This window comes from Camelus bactrianus, chromosome 13, assembly GCF_048773025.1.
Source record: "Camelus bactrianus isolate YW-2024 breed Bactrian camel chromosome 13, ASM4877302v1, whole genome shotgun sequence".
NCBI classification, from domain to species: domain Eukaryota; kingdom Metazoa; phylum Chordata; class Mammalia; order Artiodactyla; family Camelidae; genus Camelus; species Camelus bactrianus.
In genome coordinates, this window is record NC_133551.1 from 40,456,348 (window position 1) to 40,477,296 (window position 20,949).

General features: G+C 38.5%; 1 protein-coding gene and 1 pseudogene across 6 annotated transcripts in view; both read right to left on the reverse strand.

Annotated features, from left to right (window-relative positions):
• The window catches only part of TCEANC2 (transcription elongation factor A N-terminal and central domain containing 2), an 87,365-nt gene that overhangs the window by 52,598 nt on the left and 13,818 nt on the right, over window positions 1–20,949 (reverse strand). For all 6 annotated transcript variants that reach the window (XR_012511264.1, XR_012511263.1, XR_006723710.2 and 3 more), the window contains exons 3-4: window positions 19,703–19,844; window positions 4,223–4,416 (exon numbers count right to left, since the gene is read on the reverse strand). Coding sequence is in view for 3 of the 6 variants with exons in the window: in XM_045514280.2 (XP_045370236.1) it covers window positions 4,223–4,416; window positions 19,703–19,844 (336 nt within the window). In the remaining 3 variants the exon portion in view is untranslated. The remainder of the gene's footprint in view (window positions 1–4,222; window positions 4,417–19,702; window positions 19,845–20,949) is intronic.
• LOC141579587 (large ribosomal subunit protein eL34-like) lies at window positions 4,425–19,693 on the reverse strand (annotated as a pseudogene).

Here is a 20,949-nt window from a genome sequence, read left to right on the forward strand (position 1 = left end):
GTTAAATGAAGGCCAATCAGGATGAAGAAATGAAGGAAAACATTAGTAATATGAAAATGCAAATCATATGGGAAAATAATTCATCATGTACCCTTGTGTATAACAAGTTCATTGCACAAAGTGATGAGTGCCTATCTTAGAACTAATTGCCTTTGGATAATCCAAACCTACCCAAGTTGAGAGTCCCCCTTCCCAATGGGTTCTAACCTGGTGATTCAGGTAAGCCCTTTTGGGTGAAAGGACCAGTCTTACTGAGACCCTGAGAAAAAGAGGTTTTGCTATGAGATACATGTGTGTGGATGGGAACAGGAATACTGTAAGAAACCTAGGGATTTATCTGCGAACCATACCCTTTCCCTGTGTCTCTTTCTCACATGTTTTGCTCCTCTCCATTTGCCTTACCGCCTACCGATTTTAACTGCCTTCTTCTCGCTGCCTATTCTACACATCTCTACCTATAGCTTCTGCTTCCTTATAACTCCTCCAATAATATCCCTTCTGTTTCAAAACTTCCACTGTTGTTTCTTGGTATTTCCTAGTTCAGTTTCTCAGAGACAGAGAATTTGATCTGCCTTCCTTATCTATTTGTACCTGTGAGTCAAGTGTGTGTTATTCAGTCGGCCAATCCTGGATGAATTGACTATAACTGGAGAAGATATAAAACACATCCACCTAGAGCTGTCTTTTGTCAAGGATTCTGGACCCAGAAGAAATGGTGCCAAAATCAATTAGTGATGTCTGCCATATCTGTAAGCTCTTTAAAAGCAAGGAAAGACGTTCTTTTTCATGTGTTTACCCTAAGTGCAGAACTTCCCACACCACACTGTAACTATTTATTTGCCTATCTCCCTCAGCAGACTTGAGCCACTCTAGGGCTGATACCACCTTGGATCCATTTCTCAATTCCCAATGCCTAGCACAGGTTATGGCACGTTGTAAATATCTGTTAAGTGAATTTCCTCTTTCCCTGTGTACACTTCCCTCCTTTCCTGCTCTTTCAATAACAATCTATACATGGCAGATAAAATATGAAATATGTTTCTATTTTATATGCATTTCCGAGTTAGCACAATCCAACCACTCTCACAAAGGTCAGTTCAACTGCTGTCTTTTCCACAAAACTTTCCCAGGTTCTTCCATCAGATTTCACTGTTCTGTCGTTTTCGTGTCTACACCACTTGCTGGTACTACTATTTCAGACATATTTCATCCTGACGCGCATTTAGTCAGTCATTTACAGGAGCTTAGTCAGGAGACAGTAAGCTTTCTTAGCATAGGGACTGGAACTCATTTATGTCTGCATTCTCCCCTGGCACTAGTAGCAGTAGAAATAAACATTTGTGGAGCTGAATATTCACTAGAATCAAACTTCGTATGAGTTTTCTAATAGCATGACTGGATTTGTACATATATACCCACACTCCTTTTTGACCACTTGAATACATTTATGAAAGAGCTGGTCAAAGCCAGAGGTGCAGTCTGAGGCCATTAAACAAAGAAAAAACTAACAGTCCCATATGGGGATATACCCCTGACCTGGATCTCATTAGCACCATCTGACAACCAACTGGGCCAACCAGCCAGTGTTTCATAACGCTTAATGATAACAGGCTCACTTTGAGAATCAGATTCATTTTTTTTAATGACATAATAGGAAAATGATCACAGGCCGTGAGGTAGGAAGGAGAGTGGATAATGAGGAAGGGGAAGTAAGAGAATGACACCACAGGGGACGTTCATATGAGGAAAGATCTAAAAGACAGGGAAGAACAAAGAAGACCCAGAAGGGAGAAAAAGTAAAGGGGAATGGAACGTAGGTCTCAACAATGGAGTTTTTATTCATCTATTCCATTATTCCAAGAACAAGGAAATAATCCATGAATCTGGAAAGCAAGATCTATAGAGTAATACAGAGATGTACTTTTTGGCTGTGTGTGTGTATTCTTCATATGTGGCTTTCACTACTAAAGGATATGACCAAAACAAATAACATGGAAACATTATTTTCTATAAAAATATAATGAGTGGATTTGAAAAAACACATGCTAAGATCAAATTGCAAAGGCTTTTTAGTCACTGGGCCAATAACTTACCCAGTGGTTTACTACTGCCTGATAAAGTACATTTATGGAGATCTGATGTCTGATTTGAATGCACTCAACATTGGTTACTGTCAGAGACTAGACAGTGCATTAGATGGTTCACTGATCTACTCTAATATGAAAATGTTTCAGATGATGATGGGTGCTAAGAGTTAACTTTATGTAAAAGTGTTTGTATTTATATTTTTTGACATACCAAACTGATAAAAATGCAATCAAATGCTATTTATCCAAGGAAAACAGACTGATTTTCTTTGGCCAAGGAAGATGGTAAGATGCACACTTTTAATTTTTAAAATTTACTCTTTGGGAACAAAACCATTCAACTATACTTAATCTGATATTTTTTCCAATTACACTGGAAAGCACTAACAAATGTATCACTTTTTTAACTTTGCTTTGTGACACTTGAGTGCTTACCACTTAATGTGCCATTTAAAGGATAATTAATGGATAAACTAAAAGGATAATTATTATGGTGTTTAATATAGCAGGCAAACTGCTCATTAATCCTCACAAGCATAGCTTCGTTATCATTTACTTAAAAAGATACCACAGGGAACTGGTATTTACCACCACATTAACTACATATTGTAGACCCACACTCTATGTTTCTGCAATAATTTTGGTTTATTTTAAAAATAAACTTTATTTAAAATATCAAATAGCAAGTCTTGTTGGCTAATCGATACTCTGGAAAATTAGACTTACAACTTTCATATTTTTTCCTCTCTTCCAAGGGTTTAATATTCGTATTAATACTTCCTTTAGGAAAAGTTAAGCAAACTTAGAGTATATTAATTCACTGACCTATCAAATAGACATTAAAAATTATAAATGTAAAAAATAGATATGTAGAAAAGTGTATACAAAATGACACTGACTGATATTGATCAAGATTAAAACTACAACATAAATGTAAATAATCATCAATTTTCTGCAATATTACTTAAATAATCAATAAAAATATCTTATGGAACAACTGGCACATAATTGGCTCTTAATAAATCTGGGATAATCATAACTAGCCCAGTATTCATTTAAAGAGCTGTAATAATTTACCAAACAGGAAATGCACCAAAACGTTAAAAAGATTATGTCCGGATGGTAGGTTCAATGGTGATCTTATTTTTCCTTTCTGTATTTTTTTCATTTTCTATCATAAATTGGTATTAAAAAGCCCAAAACTTTATTCTTAAAAAGTACATATTATACCACAAGTCCATTTGCCTTTCTTTTGTAGATGCATGATTGAGATAGAAAGGTTAAAATGTTTTTCAGAAAATGCAATAACAGATCTAGTATTTAAACCAGACTTCTGAATTGCTTCTTCTGCTAATAACATTAAATTATTCTTTAAGGATACTTTATTAGGAATACTCTGAAAAGAAGAAAAAATGTGGATGTTATAAGTCTGATTTTTCCAGAATATTAACTGATCTGTAAGATTTGTTTGATGATGATGACTAATACTACTAATGAGTAAAAAATTCTTCTTCTAGCATGTGTACCGCAACCCACTAACATCATCTTACTATTGGCCACAAAGATGACAGGGATTATGTCTAGGCAACTGATTATATGCATTAGAATAAAGAGTATGGGAGCTGACAAAAAATGGGGAAGTAGAGTCTTTTCAAAAGACAGCTATTTATTTTGCCATTGATATTCTGTAACAGAGTCCATCTCAGACCTTCTCCTTCAGCAGGAATGGGAAGAATTTTAAAAGAGAAGGAACCAACATTCATTAAGTGACTTCTAACCGCCAGGCACTATACTATTCCTTTGTGTATATGGTTCATTTAATCTTTCCAATAATTTTAGGTGGTAGGAATTATCTTCATTTTATGGATAAAAAAATAGCCTCTGATATGTTAAAAGATTTGCCTAAGGTGTCATACCCAGTGCATACTAGACCCAGGATTTTAATCCATGTCTTGCTAGTTCCAAAGCCTTCAGTCTTCATACAATACTGTCTCCCAGAATGCTTACAAATCCAGAATCACTAAAACAAACAAAAACCAGAAGACTAGCACTTAAGACTATGAAATTTCCTTGTGAAAATGTAAAGATCATTTAACCGAGAGCACCTAGTAATCACATTCCAAGTAGGCCATTACCTCTAATTCCAAGGCTTCTGAGAGTAATTTCTGGGCGTTTTTCCTAAGTGCCTCGGTTTTGGAATCACTTCGGACTTCTATAGAAGGTTTATCCACATGTTTTTCAATGAAAGTTTTCCACTCAGTGTAAACTTCTCTGGCAAGACAAGCCACTTCTGAATCTGAGTGTTGACACATCTTGTTCACAGTGTGACCTGGAACAAGAGAAGAGGAACCAAAGGACAGGTTGTTCTGTCTTCTGAAAAGTACGGGACTGGAGGACTGACGTGTGGTACTTAGAAAATCATTCACATACCGAAGGATGTAAAGGCTCTTGTGCACATGAAAACCTGTTTCTTTAAGGCTGAGATAACAAGATAATCACTGGGGGAGAATCACTGGACTAGCCAATGCAATAAATCATAAAACAGAAGCATGATCAATAGATACTTAAAAAAGGAACAGCTAAGGTACCAACTCCTTAATCCAAAAAGTACAATAAAAGAAAATGAATTAAGCATTTATCTTGTCTTTTCAGTACATATTGTATTTTAGGACAACCAAACAGCCCTAGTTATTGAGGGAATGTTCTCTATTCAGCTAATAAAGTGATGATTGACAGAATTAAAAAAAAATTTATAGCCCATGATAAAATAATTCATTCAGGTGACAATCAATAGTGGATGAACTCAATGAAAAGTTGATGGGAAAATTTACAATGGAGGGATGAGCTGTCATCACCTCCACTGATCAATCATAGCATCCTTAAGAGTGGGACTACCAGATAGAAGTAACACTTCACAGCCCTACCCATGAAGTAGTCTTGCACCCTCCTCCCAAGGAAAAGATGAACCATAACCCAACTAGTCATTCAAAGCTAACCTCCAGTTTATAGAAAATATGAAAGACAGAGGAATAAGTTAAATTATAGTATGAGAAAAGAGACAAGGCCAGAATGTGGGACATTCTACAGGACAGCACACCTGGTATCTTCAATCGTCAATGGCATATATTTTTAAAGGGAGTAAGGTTATGGATTGCTATAGATTAAAAGAGTCTTTTGAGTCCAAACTATGAAATGTGATACGTGATCCAAATCCTGATTGGAACAAACCAATTAAAAGATATTTTGAGATAAACAAGGAATATGAATATATACTAGTTATTAAGTTACACCAAGGAATTTACTGCTGACTTTGTTAAGCATGATAATGTGATTGTGGTTATGTTAGAAAATATCCAGTTTTTTTAGAGATGTAAATTGAAGTATGTAGAGCTGAAATGACAAAAGGATGAGATTCTACTTTAAAATACTTCAGTAACAGTGCAAAAACACAAAATAAAGGGAAATATAAAATGAATGGGACCAAATCTTAATAGATACTCAATGTGGACGAAAGGCTCATGGGGGTATGTACTATTCTCTTTACTTCTGGGAATGTTTGAGATTTGCACAATAAAAATGGAAAAAGAGGAAGAGAGTTTGTATGTATGCCCGAGTACTGTTTGTGTATCTACCTATCTCCTTAGCAGCTCTGGAACTGCTCCTTTCCTCGGTCCTCATCACCAAAGCCCTTGCCTTAGCACATGTTGCCTCCAGATAACTCGAGCAGCTCCCTGACTGGCCTCTCAGCCTAAGTTTGGAACCCTTAATGCCATCTTCCACACAGCAGCCAGAGTGGCCTCTATTTAACTTTATTTTCTCTTCTAGGGATGTCTTTTCTAAAACATAAATCTGACCGTTACACTCCTTCAGTTAAATCCTTCAATCCTATATTCAAACTCTCATCTTGTCACATAAGTACATTCACAATCTGCCACCCTCCTGTGTACTTTCTAGCTTCATTTCCAGCTATTATCCCACTGTCATCAGATACCCCAGCTACTTACAGCTCCTAAAACACTTCAATATTTGTCTTGCCTCTTTTCTTTTGAACATATACTCCAATGAATATTTTGTCTGCCTGGAATACTTTTTCTTCCCTCTTCATTCGGTTAACTTCCATTCTGCCTTTAGCACTCACTTCAGGAGTGCCCTCCTCCAGGAAGTCTTCCTTAATAGCCCCCAGTCTTATTTGGGACCTCTCCTCTATGCTTTCTTAGTACCTCGTGCTTCTGTTCATCACAGTAACTATTATAATTAGTTTTAATTATCTGATCAGTTCTCTCTCTTGCCCACCAAAGAGAGCTCCTTGAGGGAAAGAGCTGTGTTCATTTTTGTACTGCCAGCAGAAAGCACAGTGACAGAAGGTGGGGGTTGGGGGAATGGGTGTTTGGTAAATGTTGGGAAATGAGAAATCCAGATGAAGAAATACATGTATTTCTACTAAAATATATAATAGAAAATCTGAATGAAAGGGGAAAAATATACTATACTATATGATGGAAAGACCAGTACAGAGGTGCCAATAGAGAAATTTGCAGTATTAATGTAATTATAATAAAAAATCTCAATACACTGTTTTTATTAGAATACATTCAAATTTCTTAAGACTTATTTTAGAAAAATGAATGGGTAAGACTATAAAATACTATTAAAAAAAGAAATTATGAGCTATAACTAGACTTACAAAATATCAGAACATATAAAAAGCAACTAAAATTATATGGACTGGCACCAAAAAAATAGATGGGTAGAATTTATGGAATAAATGAAGCTCAGGAACAAACCGTATTATATACAAATTTTAATACATAATAAAAGAGGCACCAGTGAACAAAAGGAAGTGGAAAAGGATTTAAATTTGGGAAAATGGTCAAAACATTTAGAAAATTTCTCAGATTACGCCAACTGCACAGCTCAACACTTGCTTGTTTACTCCCTACTTATCTACGGAAGGCCTACTCTCTTTTTTTTTTTTTATCACTGTAAGAATGAGCTTTTATTAAAATCCTTTATATACTTTTGCATTATTAAGGGGTATCAGGAACAATACAACATAGTTCCTAAGAGAAAATATATTAAGGTCCCTATTTTACTGTTGTCTAGAGCTGCCATCAAAAAATTCTAGCAATCACTGACCTCCAATTACTTAAGAAAAAGTAATCAACTAAAATCACGGGGGTCTCTAGTTACCACAGAAACCAAACCTGTACACTAACAAATCACAACAGAAATTAACAGAACAAGGCTTCTTCACTTCTTTATTACTTAAAAAAGCTTCACTTTTTTTTTTAATTTAGCTTTCTGACTCTGTGCTTGTGCTTGCAACACGTTCAGAATGATTTTCTGTTCCGCAATAAGGAAAGCACGCTTGATCCTGTCACCGACACATTCAGCACACATGGAGTCACCATGACCCGGCCGACATGTTTTTTGTTTTAGACAGTCTCTTAAGAACTTTAGGAGTCGCACGAACTCCTCGAAGTCGGCCTGGGCACACGCCACATGCGGATTTTGGTGCCTTCCCAACTTTCTTGGTATAAAGGTAAACAACTTTATTACCAGGGGCTCGGGACAGCCTAGTTTTATTAGAGGTTGTACTGTAAGACAGCCTATGATGGTATGTCAAATGCTGGACCATTATGAATGTCCCCATACCAGCTCAAACGACTATGCCTGAGAGATCTCGCTTCTACAACTTCTCAGATGTCGGCCTATTCTAAAGGCAGTCGCGACAGCCAGAAGGTACTATGCCAGGCACTAGTCATGCGGGGCTGAACAAAAAACTGCCCCTGCTCCAAAGGTTCTGTGAAGAGCAACTGGGAGGTGAGAAAGAAATGTAACTTTGAAGGGAAGACAAGAGTCTTTAACTTCTCTCTCGAACCAATTATCTACCAAGAATTTTGATCTAGTCTTTCCACTGCCCAGGGAAAGGAGTACATCCACCCTCATCACAAGGAGCAGGGGGAAGAGGAGCAATGCAGAGCCCTCATTAGAAATGTCTCAAGGCGCTTCCTAGCTGGTGATGCTTAGTGAGGTGCTTCTGAAACACGTGCCACTTAAAAGCTAAAGTCACTACTCAACACTTTCCTTTTCTAGGTGGAGTTCTCCATATCCTTGAGGTTATACATTCTGAAAACAATTTTTGGTGCTGTTGGTCACTCTTGTGATGCTAAAAATACAGAGATAAATGAGACACTGCAGGACTTCAAAGACCTAAATTCAGAGTATTTTAATACTTTTACTGAGTAGCTACTTAACGCCTGGTGCTGAGGTACAGAGGTAGGTAAGACACAGTCACTGGAATTTAACCTACACTCACCCTGACAAAGTGTGCAAAGATCTGTGTATAAAAATACTCATTACAATGCTGTGTACAGCAGCAAAAAGCTAGAAACAACCTACATGCTCATCATTAAGGGCCTGACTTGTTAAATGAATTACATTCCATTCAAACAATGAATACTTTGCAGCTATTAAAGACGGCAATAGCTCTACTTGTAGTTAACATGGAAAGATGATTACTTTATTCAGGTTCTCAGAAGAGCATGCACAGTGTAAGCCAATATTTATTTTAAAAATTACATCTGTGTATATATATAAACACATATATTTGTTTATATGTGGAGAAAAAGAGTCTAAAAGAATTTATAATGAAATTATTAACAGAGGTCTCCTCTGAGTAGTGGGACTGCGTGTGTCTATGCAGTTCAGCTCACAATCTCATGGGCTGGCTCAAGCTGTAAGCAGTCCTAACAGTATATAGTATAGCTATGCTATACTAGAGTGCTATAGGCATTCAGGTTTCTTTGGAATAGAGATCCTTCCCTACATGTGTTCCCCACCTTATCCTTTTCTCTCCCCAAGAAAGGTACTGTTGATCCAGCTTTATATGAGAAATGAAGATGCAGAAGTCCCTCAAACAGAGTCATTCTATTTGTAGAATCCAATGGACCTTTTCCATCATGACATGACCTGATCCCTCTGTGGCATCTGACACTGCTGCCTCCCTCCTTCTGAAATATTCTCTTCTACGGCTTTTTGAGACACCACCTTTTACTGGTTCTCCTCTTCCTTCTGCATCTCTTCTGCTGGCTGTATATGCCTTGCCCAACCTTTAATTACCTGTGAACTCCAGCTGGGCATTGTCCATGGCCTCTTCTCCTCTTTCCCTACTTGTTTTCCCTGAGTAATTTTACCCACTCCTGTGGTCCAACTACCATCTGCACGCATATGACTCTCAAATGTGTACCTCTAGCCCAAAGGCTCTCACTGAGCACAAGACCCAAATATCCAGTCCCCTACTGGACATTTCCACCTGCTTATTTTGCAAGCACCTCTGGCTCAAGATTTCTAAAATGGAAAACGGAACTCATTATTATTCTCCTCAGTCCCTCCTCCTATATTTCTTGTCACACATGGCACCAGCATTCACTCATCATTTTAGGCTCCTTAACATTTCTTGTATCTTTTCCTGTTTCTGATTTCCCTCTTCCCTCTCACTGCTGCCCTGTTTCAGCTCCTTATCACCTCTCCACAGGTCTACTGCAGTGACTTACTAACCAATCTTTGTCCCCAGGCTGGTCTTCTCCAATTCACCCTCTATACTGAAGTCAAAATAACCTTTCAAAACATAACTTGATCACATCATTCCCTTAGCAGAAGCCCTTCAATGGCTCTCTCCACAGTCCTCAAATTAATTTCTAAGTATAGATACAAGCTCTCAATGACCTGGAACCTCTTTGGCTATACCATGTCTCTCCGTTTCCTCCCTCCCCTCACTCCCAGCTCGCCTACTCCTTTGCCTCCACGTGCGAAGTTCCAGCCATGGAGAGCAGCTTGCATGTCCTTGTTGTTGGACAGGCTGTCTGGCCTTCTTTTATTTCTGCACCTTAGCTCACACTGTTTCCTCTGCCTAGAAGGCTTAATGTCTACTTTCCCTTCTAAACTTGATGTAAACATCTTGAGGGCAGAACCCCATACCTCACTCCAAGTTACATTCCCAGCTCCCAGCACAGTGCCTAGCACAAAACAATCAAGAAATGTTTGCTGAACTAACTCAATCAAATTTAAAAATAGCCAACAATTTACATTTGGCTTCCAAATTGGTTTTGTACTATATTTGAATATGGATGCAGTTGATTGGGAAAAATCACACAATCACAAACAAAATAATGGACCTATACTGTAAAGAACTGAATCCAAAGGTGATGGGGAAATGAAAACTTTCTAATTCTTACCCGCTGCTAAGAATTCTTCCCGCTTACTACTCCAGATGATATAGGTATTACCCCCATTTAATTTTTATAACTAAACAATGAGTTAAATATTATTTAGCTCTTTTCACAAGTGAGAAACTGAAGCTCACAGCAAAGCAATTTGCCCAAGATCTCACAGCTATTAAACGTGGAAACCAGGATCTGAGCATAAGCAGCCTGACTCCAGAGCCTGCACACTTAACCCCCTAATACCCTGTACTTCTCTGTTATTAGAGACTGGCACACAGGGAGTGATCAATAAAGTTCTTTTGAGAAAATGTTACTCACCTTCTTGATAGTGCCAAATCAAAAGAGCACAGGTCCCGAGAGGTGGCCAAAGGGCAGAAGACTTCTACTCTCAGGCCAGGGCAGGAGAAATCACTGCTCCTGGTCTGTAGGGGGCAGTACACCCCACAAATACTCCCACTGGAGCCCCACAGGGACTCTCCCAACACCAGCGAAACTACCCCAAGAAGCACAGGGCTGTAAGGGAGTGCTGGGGGACACAAGATTTGCCAGCAAGAGGGTAACAGCAGGGAAGGCATTCAGTCTGGGGCAGTAAAAGAGAAGAGAGGGGCCTAGGGAACCCTATTCCAGAAATACAAGACAAAATCATAAACTTCAGATCAGAAAGGGAATTTCATGATAACAGTAATAATGACAGTTAGCCACTGCACTCAATGCTTTACATTTAACCCAATGAATTCTCAGAACAACCCTGTGAGGTAGGTGCTATTACAATTCTCCATTTGACAGGTAAAGAACCTGAGGAACTAAGAGGTTAAGGAACTTGTGGAGGACATGCAAGTAAGAAGCAGGGTTTCAAACGTAGGCATTTTGGCTCCAGAGCTCAAGCTTTAACCCTACACTCTTGCCTCTTGTGATCATACAGTCCTATCTCCTCCTGATTCAGATGAAAAAAATGAGACTCCATGACCTTTCTCCAAGGTCACAAGTTGGTCAGTAGCTACATCAAGGAAGTTAATGATCTGCAAAAAGTCATTATTTGCTCCATGAAGTTTATGTTTTAAAGCAAGCAGTGCCACTGACTGGTCTTACGATCCAGGTCAAGTCCCCAGAGTTTAAGAGCAGGGGGTTTCTGCAGCCCAGCACATTGTTAAGACAAATTTCCTGCAGAAAGCAGTATTTTGCTCATTTAACAAAAATTACCAAATACTTGGTAAGTACCAGGCCCTGTGCTAGACCTTGGGATAGGATGTTGAACAAGACACAGTGCTTTACTCAAAGAGCTCCAGATAGGTCTAAGCACAGGAGAAGACACCAAAACAAAAACGAATAAACCAAAGTGTTACAGGTCCTAAGATAGTATTGAAAAGGGAATCCCAGGGAGGGCCAAAAGGACAGAGAAGTCAATTCAACTGGCAAATGGCCAGAGAACACCAGGAAAAAGGCCAATTCTTGAGTCTTGACAATGACGCAAGGAGACAAGACTCACACAAGCAGTAGAGTGAAAAGCATAGAACCCAAAAGAGCATGGTATAATTTCAGGCAAAAAAATGGTTCCTAAAAATATCCATGACCTAATCTTCAAATCTGAATATGTTACCTTACATGGAAAAAGGGACTTTGCAGATGTGATCAAGGTTGAGGACCCCGAGAATGTGGAGGAGAACCTGGATTACCTAGGTGAACCCAATCTAATCACACAAGTCCTTAAAAGCAGAAGGACAGAAGAGTGGGTCAGAGAGATAAGGTGTGAGAAGAATTTGACCCACCGTTGCCAGCTCTGGAGACAGAGGAAGGGAATCACAAGCCACAGGTGGCTTCTAGAAACTAGAAAAAGGAAGAGGACAGATTCTCCCCAAGAATCTCCAGAAAGGAGTGTAGCCCTGCTGACACCTTGATTTTAGCTCATTGAGACCTGTACTAAGCTTCTAAACTAAAGAAATGTAAGCTAATAAATCTGTGTTTTATTAAGCCACTAATTTTCTGGCAATTTGTTATGGCATTATTCACAGAAAATGAATACAGGAGCCTACCAGTAGTTCAGGATTGCTGAAGCAATGGGAACCTGTGGGACAACTGAAATTAGAAGGCCATGTGAAATGTCTTTGCTACTAGCATATCCTGTGAACTTGGGCAAATCAAATCACATTCTCATTCATCCAACTCATTTATTCATTCAACAAACATCTTGAGCTTCACATAGAAGACTACATTTCATGTGGGTCTTGAAGGACAAATAAGAGCTCGCCACGGACAAAGGTGCATCTCTGGGTTTCAGGAGGTGGTCTGACATGGCATAAAAATATCTTAGCTTTGTCACTTATTATCTGATTTTCTTACCTGGAACAAGTTATTTAAATTCTCTAAGCCTCAGTGTTCCCATTTGTAAAATGAGAAAATAATATTTACCTTATAGAATTGTTATATGGATCAAATGAAGCCGTAGATGTGAAAGCACTTTGTAAGTATAGGGTTTTCTGTTGTTGATCAATCGTAAATGAAAACCAGATCAATGTGATTAACTTAACACTTTCCCCAGAATATGTATATCTACAGTATTGCAAAAGTGGAGCATGCTTGCCTACAAGGTTGAGAGTGCAAGGCCTACTAACAATACTGCCTCATTAGCCATTTACTCGATACCCCTCGCCCACTGGTTTCCTTTATAATAAAGATATCCAGTCACAGAGGCCCTATTAAGGTCCAAAGGCTTGTGCCCAGCTGGCCCTCTACTTCCCAGACCACTTGGGAACAGTAAGACCCCTCACATCTCCTGCCTCTCAAAACACTCTCCTCCTTAGCCTGCACATCACTGCACTGCCCCGGTTCCCCTCTCTCTAATTACACTCCCTCTGCCTCTTTACTAGGTCCTCTTCCTCTTCCCACTTCCCCACCATGGATATTCTCCCAGGCTCAATCCTTCAGCCCTTTAATCTTTTCTTTTACTAAGAGAATTCATCCACTTAAATGATTTTAAGCAAACGCTTCCAGGCAAATGTCTTCCAAATACATATTTTTAGTCTAAATCTTTCATATGACCTTCAGCCCTACTTCTCCAACTGCCTGCTGGACATTTTCACCTAAAGACTATATATGTCAAAGCAAACACTGACTAAAATGGGAATACGAGGATAAAACTCCCATTGGAAGTACACAAGAAAAGGCACTAAATTCTGATTTAAAAGAGGTGATCCTGAGCAGATGGTAGAACCCACAGAGATGATCCAATAAAATAAAGGCACATATGGCTGGGGTGCAGGGCATAATGTCAGTCTGCTAGCCAAAAAAGAACATGGCCCCAAGAGACCTGGGTTCTCATTACATATCTGGTACTAAACTCACTATGTGGCCCTGGATAAGTCACTTCATCGCTCTGAGACTGAATTTCCATGATTATAAATTTAGATAGCTAAATGTATTTAAAAGTTTATGACACTGACATTTATAAAGTTACCAAGTAGGTAACAAAAATTACAAGATTTTAACAGTAAATGAACAAACAACACAACAATTCACCAAAAAGGAGATAAAATGCCAATAAACATATAGAAAATAATTCATTTGATTCAGCAAAGGAAAACAAGATGCTATCCTTATCTATTAAATTAGTAAGATTTTAAGAAAACAGTAGCAATGTAAATTTTAACATTTCTAAAAATCTAAGTTTCAGAAATGGATCAGGATGGTAGATACATATCCAAGAGTTATTTGAATTAAAGCCTCAGTTAAGCTGGAGAAGTGGACAGCCTCTCTGGCTAAGTGCTTGAAGGCAGCAGCAAAAGACTGAGGTCTGAGCTTTAAGGAAAAGTACCCTCTGTGAGAGGACAGGCAACAAAGATGGAAGAAAGAGAGAAAGGCCAGAAACGGGAATATAGAAAGCTAGAAACACATGGAGAAACTCTTATTTGACCTTGTCACTTTCATTCATTTTTTAAAACATTTTTATCGATTTATAATCATTTTACAATGTTGTGTCAAATTTCAGTGTAGAGCACAATTTTTGTTATACGTGAACATACATATAATTCATTGTCACATTTTTTTCTCTGTGAGCTACCATAAGATCTTGTATATATTTCCCTGTGCTATACCGTATAACCTTGTTTATCTATTCTACATTCTGAAATCCCAGTCTATCCCTTCCCAACCCCCGCCCCCTTGGCAACCATATGAGATCGCTCATATGTGGAATCTAAAAACAAACAAACAAACAAACAAAACATAAATACAAAACAGAAACAGACTCACAGACATAGAATACAAACTTTCATTCATTTGATGAATATATCCTGAGCTTCTGCTATCTGCCACACTAATGCTTGAAATGCACTGGTGAATAAAATATTTTGTATGGTCCTACTGGCACGGAGTCACTGTATAGTAAGTAAACAATAACTAAGTAAATAAATAAGTAATTACAAACTCAGATAAGGGCTATGAAGGAAATAAACATTTAAAAAATAAATAAAGAATTGGCAACAAGTTCACTGTCATTTATGTCAACAGAAAAGAAAATAATCACTGGTCTCAAATTCACAGTTCTGGGAAGATGAGAACTGAAATAAGACTATTGGATTGGATAGAATAAAATCACTAGTGTCTTGAGAGAGAAGAACAGTGGTTGTGGGAGAAGCCAGAATGGAAATAATTTAATGAAGGAGTGAGAGGGGCAGAAACGGGGTTGTGATTATCAATCATTTTTAAAGGAATTTGGCTATAAAAGGAAGAAGAGAAACAGGTGTTTGGAAAAGATGGCAGACGATTCAAGAAGATTTAAGTGCATCTGAAGGCAGAAAGAAAGAGCCAGTAAAGAGGGTAAGGGTAGCAACAAAATGAGAGGTATCTTGGCATCCTCATCTCCAGTCAATCCATTCTCTCTGCTAGGGTCTCCCAAGAACCTATCATTCAACAAGTTAGATTCTCTCCTGCTTTAAAAATTAGAACTTTCTTCAATCCCATATTCCTTTTCTGATACTGCCATCTTTTTTTTGTTTCAATACCAAACTTCTCGAAAGAGTTGACTATTTTCAGTTTCATTTCCTTAACTCACTCCGCAAGCTTTTGTCCTTTACTGTGCCTTTGAAACTGTCCCTACCAAAATTGCTAATGACCTTACTTTGCAAAATCCAATGTGCAATTTTTAGAATTAGCTTATTTGGCCCTTTAACAGCGATGGACACTGCTGAGCAATCGCCCCTTAGAAGCACTCCTTCCCATCCCATGACAGCGTTCTCTGGTCACACCTTCTCAGTCTCCTACAAGTCTCTCATATATTGGTGTGCTTCAGGATTTGGGACTTGGCTCTTTGCTTTTCTTACAGACTTTCCTTGGGCAATTGCCTCAGTTTCTAACTAAATGCTGATGATGACTCTCAAGTATACATTTCGAGTCCCTCCTCACTTTTAGCTTTGTACATCCAACATCCTGTTGAACATTTCTGGATGTCCCACAGTGTGTCAAGCACAGCAAGTCTAAAACTGAACTTACTATTTCTCCACCTCCAAACCTGCTGCTCCCTATCTTAATGAGTGGTGTTGCCATCCACCTACTTGCCCGTATCAGAACTCTGGGCCTCTGCCTTCACTCTTTTATCTTCATTCCCAACATCCAATCAACTCTCAGGTTTGCTAGATTTTACTGCATTTATGTGTCTTGATTTCAACCACATTTCTCCATCCTCATGACTACTACCTCAGCCAGGCCACCCTCATTTCTCATCTAGAAGTTTTAGTAGCTTCCTAACTGGGCTTCATGCCTCTAGGTTTGCTTTTCTCCAACACTTTTCCCACATGGGAGACAGACACATTTTTCTAAAATGCAAATATGAATATGTCACTCCTCCATTCAAAAACCCTTCAATAACAGCCACTTATCTTTAGGATCTCAGGTTTTCTAGTAGATTAAAACTACCCTCTCACTGCAATATAACTAGATTCTGGATAAAAAAAAAAACCTCAAAAAAAGAAAGCAGAGGCTAAAGGAATGGGGTTATCTTAAGGGCTGATGTTAATAGCAACACTACTGAAATACTTAGCTTTGGGTTAGTGGTGAAGTGGGAGAGCAAATCCTGGGACTGATTCTAAGCTGGGATCCTTAAGAGGTATGTTAAAGTATTTCAGGTCAGAAGTGGCCCTCAACTACTGGCACAAAGTGAAACAATAAGCTAGTCCCCTCTACAGGGAAGCGTCTCCAATTTAATTCCACAGGATTCCCAAAGAATGAAAGAAAATAATGAGCTCACAATTAAAAATCAAAAAGCACATAGGAAGGTAAGCACCATGATAGTCAATAGAAATAAACAATAAACAACAGATTTAAACCCTAAAAACTACAAATATAGTCAGATGAATACAGAAGAACTACACATTAAATGTTTAAAGAAATAAAAGACACAATCACAAATATGCACACACACACACAAAATTGAAAAGAGACAGATGCAGAAGAAAAAGAAAACTTGTAAAAATAAAAAGTAGTTTTTGAAAGAAAGAACTCAATGAATGGGTGAAATAGCAAATTAGTCAACTGAAAAGAGAATGGGTGACCTAAAAGATACGTATCTGAAGAAATTGCCCAGAATTCTCTGAGAGACAAGGAGACTTACCAGCTAAGGGGTGTGGAAAATAAAAGGTCTAACATACTTCTAATGGTAGAATCCCAGAACAAAGGAATAGAGAGAATTAAAGAGGGATGGTTTTGAAGTAATAATGGCTACAGAATTTCTACAGATGAACATAAATCTGCAAGTCCAGGAAGTAGAATACATCTAGGTCAAATAAAAAGAAACATATGCTGTGATAGCCAGTCTACAAGTCAACCCCCAGTGATCTTCACCTCTTGGTATTCATAACCCATGTGTCTCCCAAACTGTACCCAGCTTGGTCTGTGTGATCAACAGAATATAACAGAAGTGACAGTATGCCATTTCCAAGATTTGGTAATAAAAGACACTGTAGCTTCCATCTTGGTTATTCTCTCTTGGATCACTTGTTCTGGGGAAAGTCAGCTGCCATGTCATGAGCAGCCCTACAGAGAGATCCAGGTGATGAGAAACTGAGGACTCCTACCAGGAATCCCGTAAATGAGCCATTATAAGCAGATCTGCAAGCCCTGGACAAGCTTTCAAATGACTACAGCCCCAGCCAACAGCTTGACTGCAACCTCTTAAGAGACCATGAGCCAGAAGTATCAAGATAAGCAGCTCCCAGATTTCTGACCCTCAGAAAACCTGTGTGAGATAACAATACCTAAGCTGCTAAATTTGGTGTTAATTTTTACACAGGGACAGGTAACTATTATGTATGCTAACACCAAACATTTTGAATGGCTTACAAAGAGACTTTTCCATCTGGTCCAGACTCTCCAGCTTCACTTCTTGCCACACTCTCTCTAGCTTATTACATTTCAAATATACCAAACTTCTTTTAGTTTCTGCATTGCACCATGTTCTCTCCCATCTCCAGCCCTCTGTACAGCTTATATAATGTACCCCTGCCTGACACAATCTTTAACATTTTCTCTACTCCCAACACATATACTCGTTGGGTTAACTTCTCCCCATCATCAGAGCACTCATCACATTGTATGATAAAGTTCTGTTAAATTTTCTGTTCTTCCATTAGACTGCAAGCTCCAACAAGGTACAGACAGTATCTATCTCCTTCATTATTATGCCCGCACAGTTCCTAGCACAAAGAAGGTACTCAGTAAATATTTGTCCCTTACAGCCCACAGGATAGGGACAGGCAGGAGGCGGAAGAAAGTAAACATTCTAAGGTAATGATCCAAATGAATCTTCAGCCCAGCAAGTGGCATAACTACAAAGGAACCAAGGAACTCTTATATTCCACACAACCTCAGGTTTAGGCAAGGCTTGGGGTAGGGTCAAGATTCAAGTTGGATGGTTTCCAGCTCCTCTTAAGTCACATCCCCTTGTTGTGGTTTCATTATCATCCTTGAATTGCAACCTCTGAATATTAGACACACCCATTCTTGAAAGCACATTCACAATTATACTCAAAGGACAAAAAGAAATGATTTTTTAAAAAATTATCATCTGTTCTGTATTTGTAAGGACAATTCCAGCCTATTATGTTGACATTTAACATCTGATTATAAGTGGTATTTGTGGTGTGCCGAAATATGAACATATCCATATACATACGTACATGCATACATGCCATAAGACATTAATCACTAGTACCCTCTACTGGTGGAAATATCTTATCTGCTGATATGAATGGTCTTATTGCCCTCTAGTGATCACAACCTATAAAGAGAAAATCCAGCAGCAGATGGGAGAATCTCCTTGGCTGTAATGATAGGGTTTTATGTTCTTTAAGCATCCAATTTTCTCAGATTCTGGTTTATATTACAGGGGTGCAACTTTCAAGACTCTTGGGGGGCCCTCTGGGGGTTTCACACAGCTCTTGCCAGCTGTTAGCACCAGTCTGAAGCTGCTCTCTCTCCTGCTTCTCATGAACAAGAGGTCAAGGGGAGGCAGAGAAGGCAATGGCTGCACTGGTGAGGGCAAGAACAGCAGCTGTGAAAGACTACCCTAGACTCCCTGGGGACCTGGGAGCAGCTTGAGGAACACATGTTGGCCCTGCCTCCCATATTATTCACAGTTGCGTACTGTACTAAAACGGCAATTCCACGAAGTTCCTGACTTACCTTCTAAATATCTCCAATGCTGTAATAAATGATGTAGCAGCAAATGTTGCTATCATTTGTTATTATTAACCATGCTTTGGAAGTTATTTCTACTCAAGACAGAAAAGCTAGGTCTCCTTCAAGACTTAACTGAAATGTCACCTTTTGTGAATTCCCCAGATGTAAGTGACCACTCTGTCCTCTGTACTGCATATACCCTGTACAGATCAGAATGGTACCACGGACGTTATTTTTATGTTTTTATTTATAACCTATACTATTTTACTACTCCCATTGGTCTACATGCTTGTTTCTCCACCAAATCCTAAGTTCCTTGAGGTCATGAACCATGTCTTCATTTTTGCACAACCATTATCAAGCACACTCAAAATGTTATCCACAGATCATGCCTGTGATAGTGCAGTAAGTACAGGAACTGAGGTTATAAGCATTTAGAAACTTTTATAGAAGTTTGACAAAGTAATTCTTCATCTGTTGAATCTAATTTTTTTTAAGTGGGGCTTGTATTTTGTATATTTTAATTTCATTTTTCTGGTAATTTTTATTATATTATAAAGTATTAGTCTGAAACCAATGGAGAATTTGTTAAACAATGGTCTCTCACAACAGATAGCTTGAGAAGCACTGATGTGATAGATAACAATGTTTTGGGGGAAGGAGGAAAGGAGAAGGGAGGAGACAAAACATAAGCATTTCTCACAGAATTTGGAAGGAACGTACCTATCCTTGTTGATTTTAACACTTCCCTGGAGGGTAGTTTCTTCTTTAATTCTTGTAAGGCTTCCACTAAATTCTCTTTGGTTTGATGAGGAAGCTCCAACATAGTTTTCCATCTTTTTATGTCTTCTATAACCACAACTCTCTGGGAAAAAGAAAAGTCATTTGGAAAATGGAACATTTTCATTAGAAAGACATCTGCCTTCACCTGAGCTAATGGGGCTCCTATTGACATATGAATTATTGATTATGACCTGAACCAGAGCACAGTATGTGTGATGGCCCCAAATGATGGGTAATTGCTTAAAAGCAGCTCCTACTTACTGCAAGTCAGGAAGAGAGTTACATCTATTAGGAAAAGTGCAAGTTTTAATCTTACCATGTCATACACCACTGGGCACTTAGCACTGAGAGGCAATAAGTAGGGGAAAAAAAGAAAAACGATGCTGAGGTGAATCAACCTATAGCTCACTTAAGTGTCTTAATTCATAGGCATGGACAGAGAGTGGAGAAGTCATAAAGACATATTTATTTCAACAATAAAAAGCACACTTCAACAGCTCTCTACTTCCTAGATGGTAAAACTCAAACCTCTCTAGTTTGGAGAATTTTTTAAAACTTCAAACATATAAAGAGGGAGAGTAACTCATTATTTATAGTGGAAAAAAGTTAACATTTCGCCATTTCACATAGAATAAAAAAACACTGTAAAGTTCAAGTCTCCTTACATTCTTCACCCATCATTCCCTTCTTTCCATTTCTAGAAGAAACTACCATCTTAAAATTGACATTTATCTTTCCATTAAGTGTAAAATATTAACAATTAAGGAATCTGAGTGAAAGGGAAGAGGAAGGCCTTTGTACTGTAGTTTTGAAATTATTTCAACTAAGAATTTTTTAAAAAGTAAACTGAGAGACAGAAAACAAAGTTGCTTTTAGAATCACAAAAAAAATTTTTTTGGTCTTGTATCATTATTACCCTGGGCAGGTGGTCCGGTTAGAGGCTGGGAGGGGGCCAGGGATTCCTGGTAAATGCTGTTTCCTGATCTGGATACTGGTGACACAGATGTATTCTTTGTGAAAATCTGTTAAGATGTATACTCATGATTTGTGTGTGTATAGTTCAATAAAAAGCAACTTCAAAAAAGTCTCAACTCTCTCTCTGGCCAGGGTCTAGCCTAGCTGCCCATGGTGGGAGAAAGGGGTGTCTATTTCCCCATTTTTGCTTTTCCTCCTCCCCCATCTGCTTA